General features: G+C 36.6%; 2 protein-coding genes across 3 annotated transcripts in view; one reads left to right on the forward strand and one right to left on the reverse strand.

Annotated features, from left to right (window-relative positions):
* FBXO22 (F-box protein 22) overlaps positions 1 to 14,275 on the forward strand; it is a 183,062-nt gene that overhangs the window by 146,090 nt on the left and 22,697 nt on the right. The window lies entirely within an intron of this gene.
* ETFA (electron transfer flavoprotein subunit alpha) overlaps positions 1 to 14,275 on the reverse strand; it is a 44,076-nt gene that overhangs the window by 16,379 nt on the left and 13,422 nt on the right. For both annotated transcript variants that reach the window (XM_052807648.1, XM_052807649.1), the window contains exons 2-9: positions 9,672 to 9,821; positions 7,839 to 7,920; positions 7,656 to 7,738; positions 5,207 to 5,306; positions 3,823 to 3,933; positions 2,488 to 2,589; positions 1,607 to 1,675; positions 479 to 561 (exon numbers count right to left, since the gene is read on the reverse strand). In XM_052807648.1, the coding sequence (XP_052663608.1) occupies positions 479 to 561; positions 1,607 to 1,675; positions 2,488 to 2,589; positions 3,823 to 3,933; positions 5,207 to 5,306; positions 7,656 to 7,738; positions 7,839 to 7,920; positions 9,672 to 9,821 (780 nt within the window). The remainder of the gene's footprint in view (positions 1 to 478; positions 562 to 1,606; positions 1,676 to 2,487; positions 2,590 to 3,822; positions 3,934 to 5,206; positions 5,307 to 7,655; positions 7,739 to 7,838; positions 7,921 to 9,671; positions 9,822 to 14,275) is intronic.

Below are 14,275 nucleotides of genomic sequence, written 5' to 3' on the forward strand. Positions count from 1 at the left end.
ATTTTGCTTAGAACATAATGCAATAATCCAGTTATGGTTACCAAAACTTTAAAAAAATCATTACCTGTAAAAAAAAAAAAAAACCAACCCAAAAAACACACTTCCCAGAGATCCAAGCCACATATCAATATAATTTCAAGTTTATGTTGGCAATGACATCTTTTAGCATATCAATGATAGCTGTTAGAAAACTAAAAAAGGTTCAGCACAGGCAACCATGAAAAAATCCAGCATGCAAAACCTCTGACAAAACTATGTGCAGAACACTTCCAATTAACCCAAAGTCGAGATTTACATCACAGCTTGCTGCTGTAGTTTTGCAAATACGTGGTCAAGTGACAATATCACAATGGGCACACTAAGCTTTTCCTGTTAGGCTCAGTATTAAGACTTAGCTCATTTCTAAGCATTTGCTTTGAAGGAAAATGCATGCTAGAAAACATCACAGCTCTTTTATGAAAGATATTTCCATACTTACTGGTGCTACTATTTTGCCTGTCTGTCCAACTTGCATGTCATTAGGAACAAAGCCAGCATCAACAGCTGCACGGGAAGCTCCAACTAGTTGAAAGAAAATATTTCCAGTGTTTTCTTTTAAAATATTAGTGAGCCAAATTTCTATCACCATAAAAGCACATGTATTTCACTGAAGAGTCCCACACTCTAAGGGCACATATTTAGAAACTTCCCTCTTAAAAGCTGTTATAGTAATCCCTCTCTATACCACTGGCTGAAACTTCCAAATACTAAGTGCTAATGCACTTCATAAGCAACAGGAAATCCTTACTCCCAGTACCAAAGGGCCATATATTTGAAACCGAGGATTTCGGTCTGGCATATTTCCATTATTTTCTCTTGTCGCTTTGTCAAAAGAGGATTTTCCCATAAATGCCTTCCCATAATGCTCCTCCCAAGTTTAAACAGAACACATGTGCCATCTTATATTGCTGTGGAGCTAAAAAGTCAGGCATACGGAAGAAAAATATCAAAGTAAACTTGACAATGCCACATGGACATTTAGTTAGTGAAGCCACCAATTTAAAAACAAAGCCGTTCATGTAGAACTATAAATTTATTATTACATGTGAAATCTAAAACTAATGTAGTTAAAATATTAATGCAAACAGTTCATCCTCCTCTCCCAACCTTTTCTTAAAATATTTTGCTGAAACACTGTACACACTCAGTTTTCTCCTTTTAATACAAAGCATAGCAAAAAGACAGAGTCACTCAAACTACAAGAACTATGAAAGGGATTCTGTAAAGGAGTAATATATAAGGATGTATGAAGAAAATATCTGCGCTTCAAAGTGAGCTAAGACCATTTCTTAATTTATACAACTTCACTTTTTGTTTGTGAGCTTGTGATCTGGATATTCGAGGAGGACAGGGAATATTACAGTTTAGTATTTTACTTCAGACACAGGCATTTAAATACACAGTTGACCACAAGGACAAGACAAAACTGTATCTATGACTAAACTAACAGGATTTTAAGAATTTGAGAGAGATATGAAAATTGAAAACAATGTTCATCTTAAGTCTTTTATGTAACCTTTTAAAATATAATAACCAGGGTTAAAAAAAAGGAAGAAAACAAGTTTACCTGCAGCATGCAATTGATCCGCAAGATCATATAACAACTTAAAATTTTCACCGCTCTTCAAGCCTCTCCCTTAAAAGTTAAGAACAAAAAAAGATAAAGAAAGAACATCATAATATGCTTTAAGATTTTTTTTTTATTGCCTACATAAACTTTCTGTATGAGTATTTGAGTTTGCAAAGGCACAAATATGTGCTTGCACAGGGTATTTTTGGATATATTACTAAATAGTATTTAATATTTGGAGATTTAGCTTTTGTCTTGGTGATTAATATTCTTATTTCATTCGTATAAACCAACACTACTCTGTCTAGTTTACTACCTGCACACAGCATCATCAAGATCATTCTCTGAAATCAGGGAAACAGGATTTTTTTACTAATTTGTGCTCCCTCTGCTGGCTTTAGGTACAGAACTCTGTAGTTGGATAACTAAGGAATAATTTTTTAGCTGTAGGCATACAGTAAGAATCACAGTCCATCACTTTATACCTGAAGAGCAGAATACAAACATAATGATTTTTAAAACCATTAAAGCCATTACATAATAACGTTTGGACTGCCTGTAACCATTAGCAATAATTTTAAACATGACAGATTTGGACCTAAAAACACATCATATCGCTATAATTCTAAAGGGACTCACCAAATATAACAATGTTCTTAAAAAGCCTACTAGCATATGTTAAAACATGTTTTGCCTCTTCATGAAATATACGTTGGGTGCATTCCCACTGGCCCGCTATGCCGTATTTCAGAACTACATCATTTTTTTTTTTTTTTTTTTTAGTGTATCACATTATAGTGTTCTGCTACAGGTATTATTTAATCAAGACGTACCATTACTTAATTGCACATAACACAGTTTTAATATTATCTACTTACCACCCGATACAACCACTTTTGCGCTAGTAAGCTCTGGTCGATCGCTTTTTGTCAACTTCTGCTCAATCCATTCAGAGATACCAACAGGCGGCGGAGGGGTTACTGCATTCATCAGGTGAAGAAAAACATTCACAAGAAAAAGGATAAAGCGTGTATTTTCAACCATTTAAATTTGAGCTTAAACTTAATGCAAAAGTTAATTCTATAACCAATTCTACCACAAGCTTTTAACTACTATCAGTAATTGCTCTGTGGCTCTGAGTTACAAGCTTCTTTCATTAGTTGTGTTTAAGTAACCTATAGTACAAGCTGCACTAAAATGAAGGTCTATTGTACAAAGTAATACATTGATATCAACACAGCATAGTAAGTGTGGTTCTTAAGACAGGCAAACAAGCCAATTAAGTAGTGCAATGACAGTGCAATATGCTAATCTTAAGTATCAAGTAGCATTTGTTTCCTAACATCCCCAGACATTAGGAAATACAGGATGGTTCAGGGGCAGGTACTAAGCCACCCAGAAAAGTATGAGAACTGGGACACACACGCAGCACGTTACTAATGATTGCCTCTGCTGGATTTACAGCACAGTCATGAAAAGGCCCACAGCAAAAAACCACAGAGGTGATGAAATGCTGGAACATGTTTCCCAGAGTGGTTGTGAAGTCTCCATCTGTGGAGATACTCAAAGCCTGACTGGACACAAACCTGGGCAACCCGCTCCAGTGGGCTGGACTAGATCATCTCAAGAGGTCCCCTCCAACCTCAACTATTTTGTGATTCTGCGACTGGATTTCTCTCTTATCAAAGCTACACTGGCTTCATTAAAATAATAGTTTAACTGATTTTGTTAAAACTGATCTAAAACTACAAGTGGGTGTTCTCAAATCAATCTAAACTGCTACTAATTTAGCTAGACACTGTAATGACCTATCTCAATTAAAATACAACTGATGAAACCAAAACTGTGGATAGCCAGCCACTTTTATTTTTGCTCAGTCTTGCTTTGAAAACCCATCCGGCTATTCAAACAGCTGTAACTTTAAATATGGAAAAGTTTCAAGACTGTGGTGGCAGAGGTTTGAGCAGTAAGTGAAACAGGCACAGATTTCAGCACAGGTAATCTCCATTTCTGGTCAAAGAAAAAAGTAGCAAGTGAGCATATAATCCATATCTTCCCTTACCAGACATCACTAAAAAATGTAAGTTCCCATATTACAATCATAAAGCTCAGATTATGAAAACCAGTTTGCTTTGACAAATACTTCTGCAAAACATCACCATGCAGTGAGCAAAACTAACTCTATCACATGAAATACCAGAACAAATACTCACACTTTTCTAAACTGGCACTACCACCACTTGTTGGTGCAGCCTCAAAAGAAGTTCCTCGTACAGTAAATACTTTAATCGCTTCATCACATTGCACAGTGCAAAGAATATTTCCTAAAAAAAAGAGTCACATTACATTTTTAAAGAAGGTAATATCAGACATACTATGCTTTTTAAAAAAACAAATAAAATTAATATCAGAAACACATTAGCAGTTCTACCAGAATAGAATCATAGAATCATTTCGGTTGGAAAAGACCTTCAAGATCATCGAGTCCAACCATTAGGCAACATTCAGAAAGTTACTTCCCAAAACTCTAGTTTTAGATGACTAAAGCTTGAAACCTAGGCACTTAATAAATGTAGATTACAAATACTTTAATTTACTTTTTAGCTCCAGGTTTCTGAAGTATGATAACAAATCCTCTATGTTTAAAGGATAGAGAGCATTCAAATAATTTCTTATGAATAAGCTCTTAAATTTCAGGAGGAGGAAGAAAAAAACCCAACTTTTAAAGTTTCATTCTTAAAGAGTGTCTATAATTCAAAGTAGATCTTTCATCCGGTTGCATGAATTCATCAGAAGACAATGAGGCCTGCCCCAAGTATCTGTGGGATTGTGTTTCTCTCAGTAATATATTATATAAGGTATTTACTTGACACTGGAGGCTGCAGGGAACACTAAAAGAGAAAAATGCTGTAATACCAGCTATTCATAAACAAAGTCATCCTGAAACTGTGAATTACTGGGAAGCAACTTAAAAGTGCAACACAAAACCACATTCTGGTAATGTAACTTGAAATGTAATACCACGTTGGTACACATGGTACAATCTTGTACAGTAAAATTAAGAAACACAAACTAATGAGCTCATATCTAAATTAAAATGCAGTGTCAGACAAGCATTAGAGAAACAAGACTGAAAAAAGAATTGCAAATTACAATAATTAAATATTTATTTATAATTAGTTCAATGTCTTCATAATTAGGAAAAATAACCCTGTGGTATCTTAAATCAGAACTAATGCTAGTCATATTAAATAAAGCTGGACAATTAACTTAATGTCTTATGTTTTACTAAATCTGATCAGAAGAACATTAACAAAGAAATGCAGTATGTATAAAGGAGATTACCAAATTCTATTCGTTAAAGTGATAGACCTGGTTTCCAACTGTTAGTACCAAAGTTGTTGGGATTACTTGCTTTCTCATACATGGAGCATCATGTCCATCCCCAGGTTTCATTTTTATGAACCACAGCAATTCAGATTGTAAAGTGAAAATTCCTATCATATTCCAAGGTTCTAACAACAGGATTATGTAAAAAAGTTATCAGTATTGGGTTCTTTATTGCACAAATACCACATACCTTTTGTGATTACCCACCTGCATAGATAGTTCTCACAAAAGTGTCTGGTGACTGAATTTCAATAATGTCAGAAACAGGGGCAACATCAAGTTTACCAGCCACTCTGGGAATAAGATTCTAGCAGTTAAAGATGAAAAGTTAGCACAGTAAATGCTAAGTAAAATGCACACGGTCAGTAAAAGAATGCCCGCTGTCCTGATTTTAACTTCATATAATGCAGTGTGTAGGTAAAAAAGCACATACAACTGTAAGGTTTTTGTAGGGCTACTCATGTAGCTTTAGCAGCCAAATAAAATCCCATTATTGTAATAACATTAGACATTTTATGAGACTTACCGTAAGTAAACCCTGAATTCAATATCTGTGAGAGACTGAAAGAGTTAATGTCTCAAACATTGTGGTGGGGCAAGTTCTGCTTAAAGACAAACCCTGCAGAGCAAGGAACCAAGGTGAAAAGCCCATCAGCTCAGACATCAGCAACAGGAGGGGGAGGGCATGCTGGAGGGTGCACAGCTCCCTATTCTGATAAGCTGTTGGGATACAAAGATCAAACAATGGCCACATCTGCAGGGAAGGAGAAGTTACTCTGCAAACAACCCCCAAGCCCAAAGGCTCACAAACTGCTCATTAGCCTGACACTTCGGGTGCCCGCCCGAAGGAGGGGCAAGGATGATAAAAGGACACAGACTGAAGCCCCAGGTGCACAAGCCCACGGGGACTGGACCCCTTGGCTGACTGGACCAACGCTGGACCCAGGACTAGTGAAATCTTTCTCTCTTCCTTTTTCTCTCTCGGTCTTCTCTCTTTCCTTTTCCACAATCCCTACACCTCATCCGTTTCAAGATATAATCTGTTGACCAAGTCTGAGACTAAGAGTGCATCCAGCCGCCCCTGGACCCTTCTCTGAGGAGGAGTCTGGAAAGCAAGGGGGTCTGCTCTGAACCTCGTGACTCAATGGGAGAGATCTCCTTACTCCCTGAATTGATGTATATGGTTACCCTGGGTTACACGGTTTACAGAAGTAATCTTATGCCAGTTCCTGTGGTGAGAAACCCCCGCCACCTACTACCACGCCTTGCCAGTTCAGTTTGCTTCTGTCATGAATAAAATCTTTAACTGATCGTTTGGCATCATTTCACCTAATTTAGCCCGAGGGAATTTCGAATTAAACATGACTCCCTGGTCTGTCCAGTCTGGGTCATGACAATATATTAAATTAGGAGGCATTTGCTTCAACAGTTTAAAACTGAATATAGATGCAATTTACTCAGAAAATTGACAATTATGGATTGCTGAGCTCTTAGCACTTCAAGGAAAAAAAAGCACTTTTGGAAGCTAGTTACCAGAGACAATAGGAACACCCCCCGCACCTTCTCCTCAAAAGCCAAAAAATTATTATTTTACAAATTAATATTAAAATATATATTCTCCTGCTCTGAAATTGACTCTAGAAAATAACTTAACACCTTTAGGAATGGGAAGGAGGCTAAAAAGAGCAACATAAATCATGAAGAAATTAACGATAGCAAGAGCTTTGCTTGTTTTTTGTCCCCCTCCTAAGCTGGTACAACACAAAGGGCCCAGTTCCAAAATCTTTACTCACATTAAGCACTCAAAAATGGAACTCTAAGCTTTAAAGCAAAAGCTATTAACCTTCACTAAGACACTGCAGATCAAAAATAAAGAAAAAAAATAAAATAAATAAACCCTAAGACTTAAGGTATGTAAAGATTTCTCCTAGCAAAATTACAAGTACACAGACTGATATTGACTGGAAGTAAAAGTAGTCAGATGGAACGCTGATGTCATTATTCATCCCACATCAGCAAGATTTCTGAAGTATCCTTTTTCTCTCATTTAGCTGCACCATAACGTTGACCAGATTGTTAGTACTGAGGCTCTCCGCATACTTAAACACACACTCCTTAAAAAATAAGTTTTGAAAAATTGTATTTTCATTAAAAAACATCTTGGCTAGAACTTGGATCTGTGTTATTTATATATATTTGCAGACATTTCAATTTACAGTACTTACATCATAGATGCCACTTCCCCCCTCCAAAAAAAATTGCTTCCAATAGGTCTGCACACTTTCATTTCAACATGCAAATCATACATTTTTCGTCTCAATTTACTGTACTTTTCCTTACAATTTTTGTAATACTTTCAGATCACTTAATCTATTTTGTGTTATCGTACATTTTGCCTTGTGTACATAGAACTAGCTGGTTACCACTAAATATTTCTTCTACACTGTTCCTTTGTCCAAGTCAGCCCATAATAAAACACAGACATGAATCGGTGTTTCTAACTAATGACCTCTTAAGCAAACTACTGCAACATTTTTTTGAAAACTCAAAACTGTCCATGGCTGACCTCTCTCAGGCATTTGATTCATGCTTTTACATACAACAGTGTCTCTGTCTCTTTTCCACAAGAAATTTTGATGCACTTCGATCTACTTACCTTCCCAAAGGCAGATGCTCCAGCGCAAATGTGGGTGTAACTGAATTTTTTATGAGTTTCCAAAATCAAGGGAGTCAACTCCTCTGAGGATAAAAAAATATTGCCCCAAATTTACAACTATCTTATTTTCAATCGCAAATATAAATACCATTTCTTTTGTCAATAGGTAAGAACAACTCTCACCTGCTAGAAATCCCTTGTATACATCATGCTGAGCCACTAGAACTTTTGCAACACCCTGCACTTTGCTGAGTTCTTGTGCTACCTACGATTACAAATAAATTATTATTAGTTTGTATGGTAACAGGCACCACAAACAAATAACAAGAGAGAGTCTCTGCTGCAAAGAGCTCACAACCTATACATTAGTTACAACTGGAACACAAAAGTATGTGAATTTCAAAATCAGAACGAACCTGATGGAACAAAATGCAGATCTTCTGACTCACAGCCTAGTGCCTTATAGGATAATGAGAATTGATTTTGTGAATAAAAAAACTACAAAACAAACCAAACATAAGAAAGCTTGCCTCCTGCATGCAGGATTACGCAACGATCTTGTGATGTATTACAACAGCGGATAACAATCATGCTTGAGGATTACTGCTCAGTATTCTGATACAATCACCAAGAAACCAATCCTACTTCTTCTAAAGGAGCAATCCTTTGTCTGCAGCTGACTTTTGCCTACTGATGTGATGTGTATTTTAAATTCTGTATTTATGCATTTTTTCCTTTAAATTTGCAGAAGTAAAGTTTAAATGATAAAAGGGTTGTTGCAGATCAGAGCGAAGAGGACTGACAGCAGGTCTGGAGACCACATGCATCGTCCCAGAACAAGCATAGTTTTACTGAGTTTTCCGAGTATCGGTTAACCCTCAAAAATTAACAAGAGGAAATAAACAAAAATTCCATAATAGCTGCTACAGAATATCTGTTTGAGTAACTGGCTCTTTTGTCCTATCAATACAGATTCTTACAAAGAAACTTAAAAAAAAACCCCAAACCTTCATTTTTTATAAAGTACTTTTTCCCAGCATGACATACATTGCCAAATAGACACCATATACTTAGTATTAAAAAACAGACAAACAAACCATTCCCAATAATTTTTCTACTATGCAAGTGCCAAAGAATAATGAAACTCAAAGACAGACAGACAAGGCAAATTTCCCACCCCACCCCCCTTTTCTTGATCTGGATAAATACTTGCTTCCAGGTCTCCACCTTCAACACCTGGGGCTCAGTTTAGAATAGCCACTGAGGTTTCTCCACCTATTTGTGAATTAGCTGAAGTATGCCTCATGCATGAGATACTACGTATTGCTTTCAGAATAACAATTCATAAACAATAGCCTAGTATGAAAAATATTAGGCATAATTATTTCTACTTTCACTGTTCACACAAGAGTACATCATGGTGGAATAAAAGTGTCACTAACTATATTGTCTCTAGATTTTGCACATTCAACTTAGACTAACAATACAACAGCTAACATACAAGAAACTTTTTTTAGACGTGAGCTATACAATAAAGTCAAGAAGCACCAATTTCAGAATTTTAGGCTGCAAACACACTGTCACTATGCTACTAGTAGTTGACTAGTAAAAGCAAGATGCTCAGAAGCCCTATTTGTTACCGTACTGTTTCATTTCTGCTGGTTTCCATTTGAACAAGTGCAAGCTTCTTTGCAAGTTTTTAGCACTGCAATATTTGTCTTTCAAACTTTACAGGGAAATATTGTTTTAAAAGTTAATTGTCCTTTAGTCCTATAAAAATTTGCTTGCTTAAGCTTATAACAACCAATACTGATATTCTCCCTTGTGAAATGAGATTTATACCCATATTTTCACTTCAGAAGAGAAGCAGTTCAAGTGCAGGACATTTCCGGCAGATTAGCAATTCCTGGCACAGTTCCTCTTTGCTACAGATTATTTTTCAGGCTAACCAAGACACTACCAAGTACTGTTTCACTGCATTCATTATTTCATTCATATGAAAACAGCATTTCCTACCTTGTCACAGCTGGTACCAGCTACTAAACAAGAAACTTCACCTCCAAGACGTTTTGCTGCAGTGATAGTATTTAGTGTAATGGGTGTAAGAGTCTCATTGTTGTGTTCTGCTATGACTAATGTACTCTGAAACCTCCGGAGCAGCAATGCCTTTAAAGAGAGACAGAGAGAGAGAGAGGAGTTTGATACTTAGCATTTCAGTAAAAAAATGTTCCTAAGAGCATCCAATGCTTTACAGAAACTTATCAATTACACAAACTGTAAAATACCGCTGTCAAACAAAATAGGCTAAATCTAGGTAATTTTTATTAAGTAGGCAGAACACATAAGGTGTTAAAAAAAACAAGGTATAAACTTGCTTGACTAGTTTAAACTAAAACCTCCACAGGAAAATACAGGAACAATATTAAGAAAAACATTTTAATACCTTACATTCAAGCTCAGTTGGTCAACTTAAAGTACCTTAAAGAGCGAAGATTAGACCAGCAAGACTAAGACACAAGGAAATCAAGGCTAGCAAATAAATATTTACTTCTTGGTTTTTTGGGGTTGTTGGCTTGGGGGTTTTTTTTACTATAGGTTTTAGCCAAAATCTAGCTACAGAACACACTTTTTTAATTAGTTATGTATAAAGGCAAAATTGTACGCAGTGGCAGGATCACAATTAAGCAGCCTGAAAACACACTAACAGAACTATTGATAAGCATCATGTTCGGTTTTTTCTATTTTTCTTTAAAACATTTGACACTTGACCACTTAGTCTACCACCACAATTTAATGGTCCTTAAATAATAATTTTGACCAATTCACCATCCACACACAGACTTTAACTTCTAAAGCAAAAATGAAAGGAAAAAGACAGAGGAAAAAAAAGGCAAAGAATTGCCATGAAACCAAACCAAAATATTCTAAGCTCTGAGACTGTCCTCTCTCATTTTCAGGTGAACCTGGAAAAAGCATTATTCGTCAAAGACTAATACCAGGGTAGGGAAAGAGTCTGGCATGGGAACAGGAATATTATCCTTCCAAGTTTTTGTCTATCCCACATAAAGCCTAAATCAAGACTTGAGTTATGATCAACGTAATATGGAACACATGGAAAACAAAATCTATCAATTAATATGACCAAGGCACAAATACTAACACAACACTAAAGACTGTGCAGCCAAATACTACTTTTTTAAACATATATTCTGACCCCATCTCCTCTCATGCCAAATACGCACTTACGCACTACTTAAACTAGAAAAAAAAGCTTCAGAAATTCTGAGAGGCTAAAATTTGGATATGGACTTCAACCACACAAAGCCCACCAACATGATAAACTTCACACAGAGAAAGCAAATCCCGAGGACTTCCCTGAAGCTAATCACAGTGTAAAAATATAAATACAAAGATAAGGTTTTGCAGAATCAGGATCGAAATTTGTCATTTTGATTAAAACAATAAGGATTCTTGTAAAGGTGCTCTGCATTTAATCTTTTATGCTTAAGGCTACTTGTTATGATTAAAGATTTTAAGATCGCTTGAAGCCAATTGCCAGTAACAAAATATTTATTGCCAATATAGATCAGACACCATATTTTTGATTATGTTTAATACATCATTTGCAATAAAAGTTATGAGATTTTAGTCACTGTTTGAAGAATAAATCCATGCTTTTGTGGCAAAAAGCCCACTTTTCCAATGATTTATAGTCGTGTCACAGGGTAAAGTGGACCGTGCTCGTGAAAGATTCTTAAGTTTTCAAATTTCCAAAGGGAGCCGCATGCATTTTAAACACACATTTAATTCTGACTATATTATGATCTTTTCCCTAAATAAGTACTGCACCACCACAGAAGCTCTATATCATTCTGTCAAACAATTCTAGAATAAACTGAGAAATTTTTTAGCCAAAAAGAGTAAGAGCAATGGATGTTGCTTGAGCAGACTGGATATTACAGCATTAACTAGGTGTTATTTCTAAACTGATAATCCCACATTTTCTATTTGTGGGAACTGCACACCGGAAGGTCACTTTATGCCTACATGCATGACATTTCTGAACACAAAGACAAGACCAGATTTAAAATAAAAGTCATGTTCTACATCTTGGGTAAAAATCCTGGATGACAAGTAAGATTCCTACATGAGTCTGAATTTTAATATACTAACACACCTAAAATAATTTTTTAATAAACAAAACAAAAACAAACAGACTTTTGTTTGTTATAATAAAGATTCTGCAGTAAAACCAGAAGGTAATTCATCCCATTACATATGATCCTGAAAACTGAGAACCTGCAATGAGTCAATGAAGAAGACAGGTAGTTATTTTGATGAAGTAACTTGTCCAGCTGCACATGTGTGAGAACAGCCCATTATTTCACTGACATAATTTCTCCATCTGTACTTGGGCAGGAAGTCTAGTTTCAAGCCTAGATAAAATAGGAAGGTTGAGTATAAACCTAACCAGCTGACAGCAAGGATAAAAAAGCACAAGAAATAAGACACACAGAACCACCAAACTATTGAAAACAATGCTTTGAGAGGGAACAGCACTCAGCTCTTGTGCCATAGAAGGTTCCTGGTGAAAACCAAGCTCTTGAAAAATCAGGCTATCCAAAGAAATCAATTACAGTTAAACATCCTACAAACTTGGACAATCGAGTGGCTTCTCAAGCATACCAGAAGATTATGAACACATCTGCCAGCAACCAGTAGAACTGGAAATTTATTTCACCTAGGTTTAGATATAAATTGAAGCTAGGCACCTATGCTCCATCTACAGTAGAAACATCTACATTTCCTCTCTGGTGGAAACTCCAGACAGTGATTCAGTTTATACTAAAATAAACATTTATGAAGGAAAACTGTCTGGATTTTCCAACACACACACACACCTGCCTCCCCAGCATTCATGGTAGAGCAAACCTGGCCTCTGACTTCCAGATGTCTAAAAGTTGGTAAGATTAACCTAGACGTGCAGTATACATCAACTAACCCACTTGCAAAGTGCCAAAGCATTCACTGAATCTATCATCTCAAGTTTCCCCGAAGCATCTTTTTGTTCCCCACCTGAGAAACCCAGCAATGTTTTCCAAGCAGAATGTGAAAAATTTGAGCATAGTATCTGAATTTCTAGACTTCAGACTTTTCTAGACTACTCACTGCTACTGTCCCAGCCAAGTGTTAGAAATCTGGACATGCCCAGTACAGGTGCACAGATAAACCCACACGAGGCCAACACCCCATACATCCAAAGTACTCATTCATACGCACAGGTGATCTGTTCTTCACAGCAACACCAATGCAAACTGAATGGACGTTGGTCTTTCAGCACATAGACAGGTCACCTGAACAGCACACAAGCAGGCCCAGCGTTTCTTAAATACAGATTTGCTGCTTATATGCTACAAAACATAGGTATTAACACAGCTGGAAAATCCCAGACAAAAGTGTTGTAAATCTTTGCTCGCTGCTTGGCGAAAGTGGTGAGCAGACTGGTATCAATGGCCTCTACAGTCAACAGTCGATAGCTAACTGCCTGCAGCCTGTTCCAAGGACACTCATTGTAATGCAGGAATTATAAAATCTGCCCTGTAAGAAAGACATGTGGCAGACAGGAACAAAAGGTGGGGTGGCCAAAAAGTCTTTCCAGGAAACATAAGAAATGCTCCAGCAGGTGTACTGTAAGTGGCCCCATGCTCCAAATATCCATGAGTATGAAACAGGCTGTTGGAAACTTCACCCAGGAAACTGAAGTTTGCCTCCCAACCTCTTCAGAGGAACCACTGCAACTTTCAGGAACTAAACCGAAGTAGCAATTCACGAGGCAAAAAGTACCTAACAACTGGACCCACAAAGGTATCTCTACAGCTGATTTTCTTAGCTGTAAAAGCAAAATGGCCAGAAATTAAAATTTTAAAACTCCTTAGTAGGAAGGATGTATCTCATAGAGACCCATTATCACTGGGCAAAATTCCCAAGACCTGACTCCAGGAACTAGGAATTGAGGTATTGCTAAAGATAATGGCTACTTTCCTATACAACAAAACAATGCCTAATTCTATTAGTAGACAGTCTTGTAGCTGCAAAACTTAAAAAGAAACAAAAAACATTTGGGAAGCTCAAGGAGAGGAGGAAGCTCTAGCAAAAAAGCTTATACTTCTCCTAGAACCTCTGTACAGATCTGGCTATAGAAGAGGTCTAAGAGACAGCTATTTAACTCCAGGAAACGCTAACCAGAAAAACAACACTAAAGGCACCTGCACTGAAAAGGAGCTATAACTGCAGCAAAGAAGAGCAAAAGAAATAAAGAAAACACTTCTAAAAAGTATTTATTTAGGAATCACAATAAAGACTTAAAATTACAAAGGAAATGAAGCAGCAACAGAAAGCTGTAATACAGAATAAACTTTTCCAGATATATCCCATGCAAACCACTAATAAAAATCAAAGCAACAAAGCTGTTCTGAAATGCAGACAACACTACTGAAAGTGAACTCAAGATAAATGAATATATTTTAAAAGTTATTAGACTGAGCTTATCAATGACAATTGAAGGATAGATACAGAGCATTCCCTAAGACTACAAATGTAGCCCAGTACTTCCAGAGTAA

The sequence above is a fragment of the Harpia harpyja genome, chromosome 14 (assembly GCF_026419915.1).
Source record: "Harpia harpyja isolate bHarHar1 chromosome 14, bHarHar1 primary haplotype, whole genome shotgun sequence".
Classification (NCBI taxonomy): Eukaryota; Metazoa; Chordata; class Aves; order Accipitriformes; family Accipitridae; genus Harpia; species Harpia harpyja.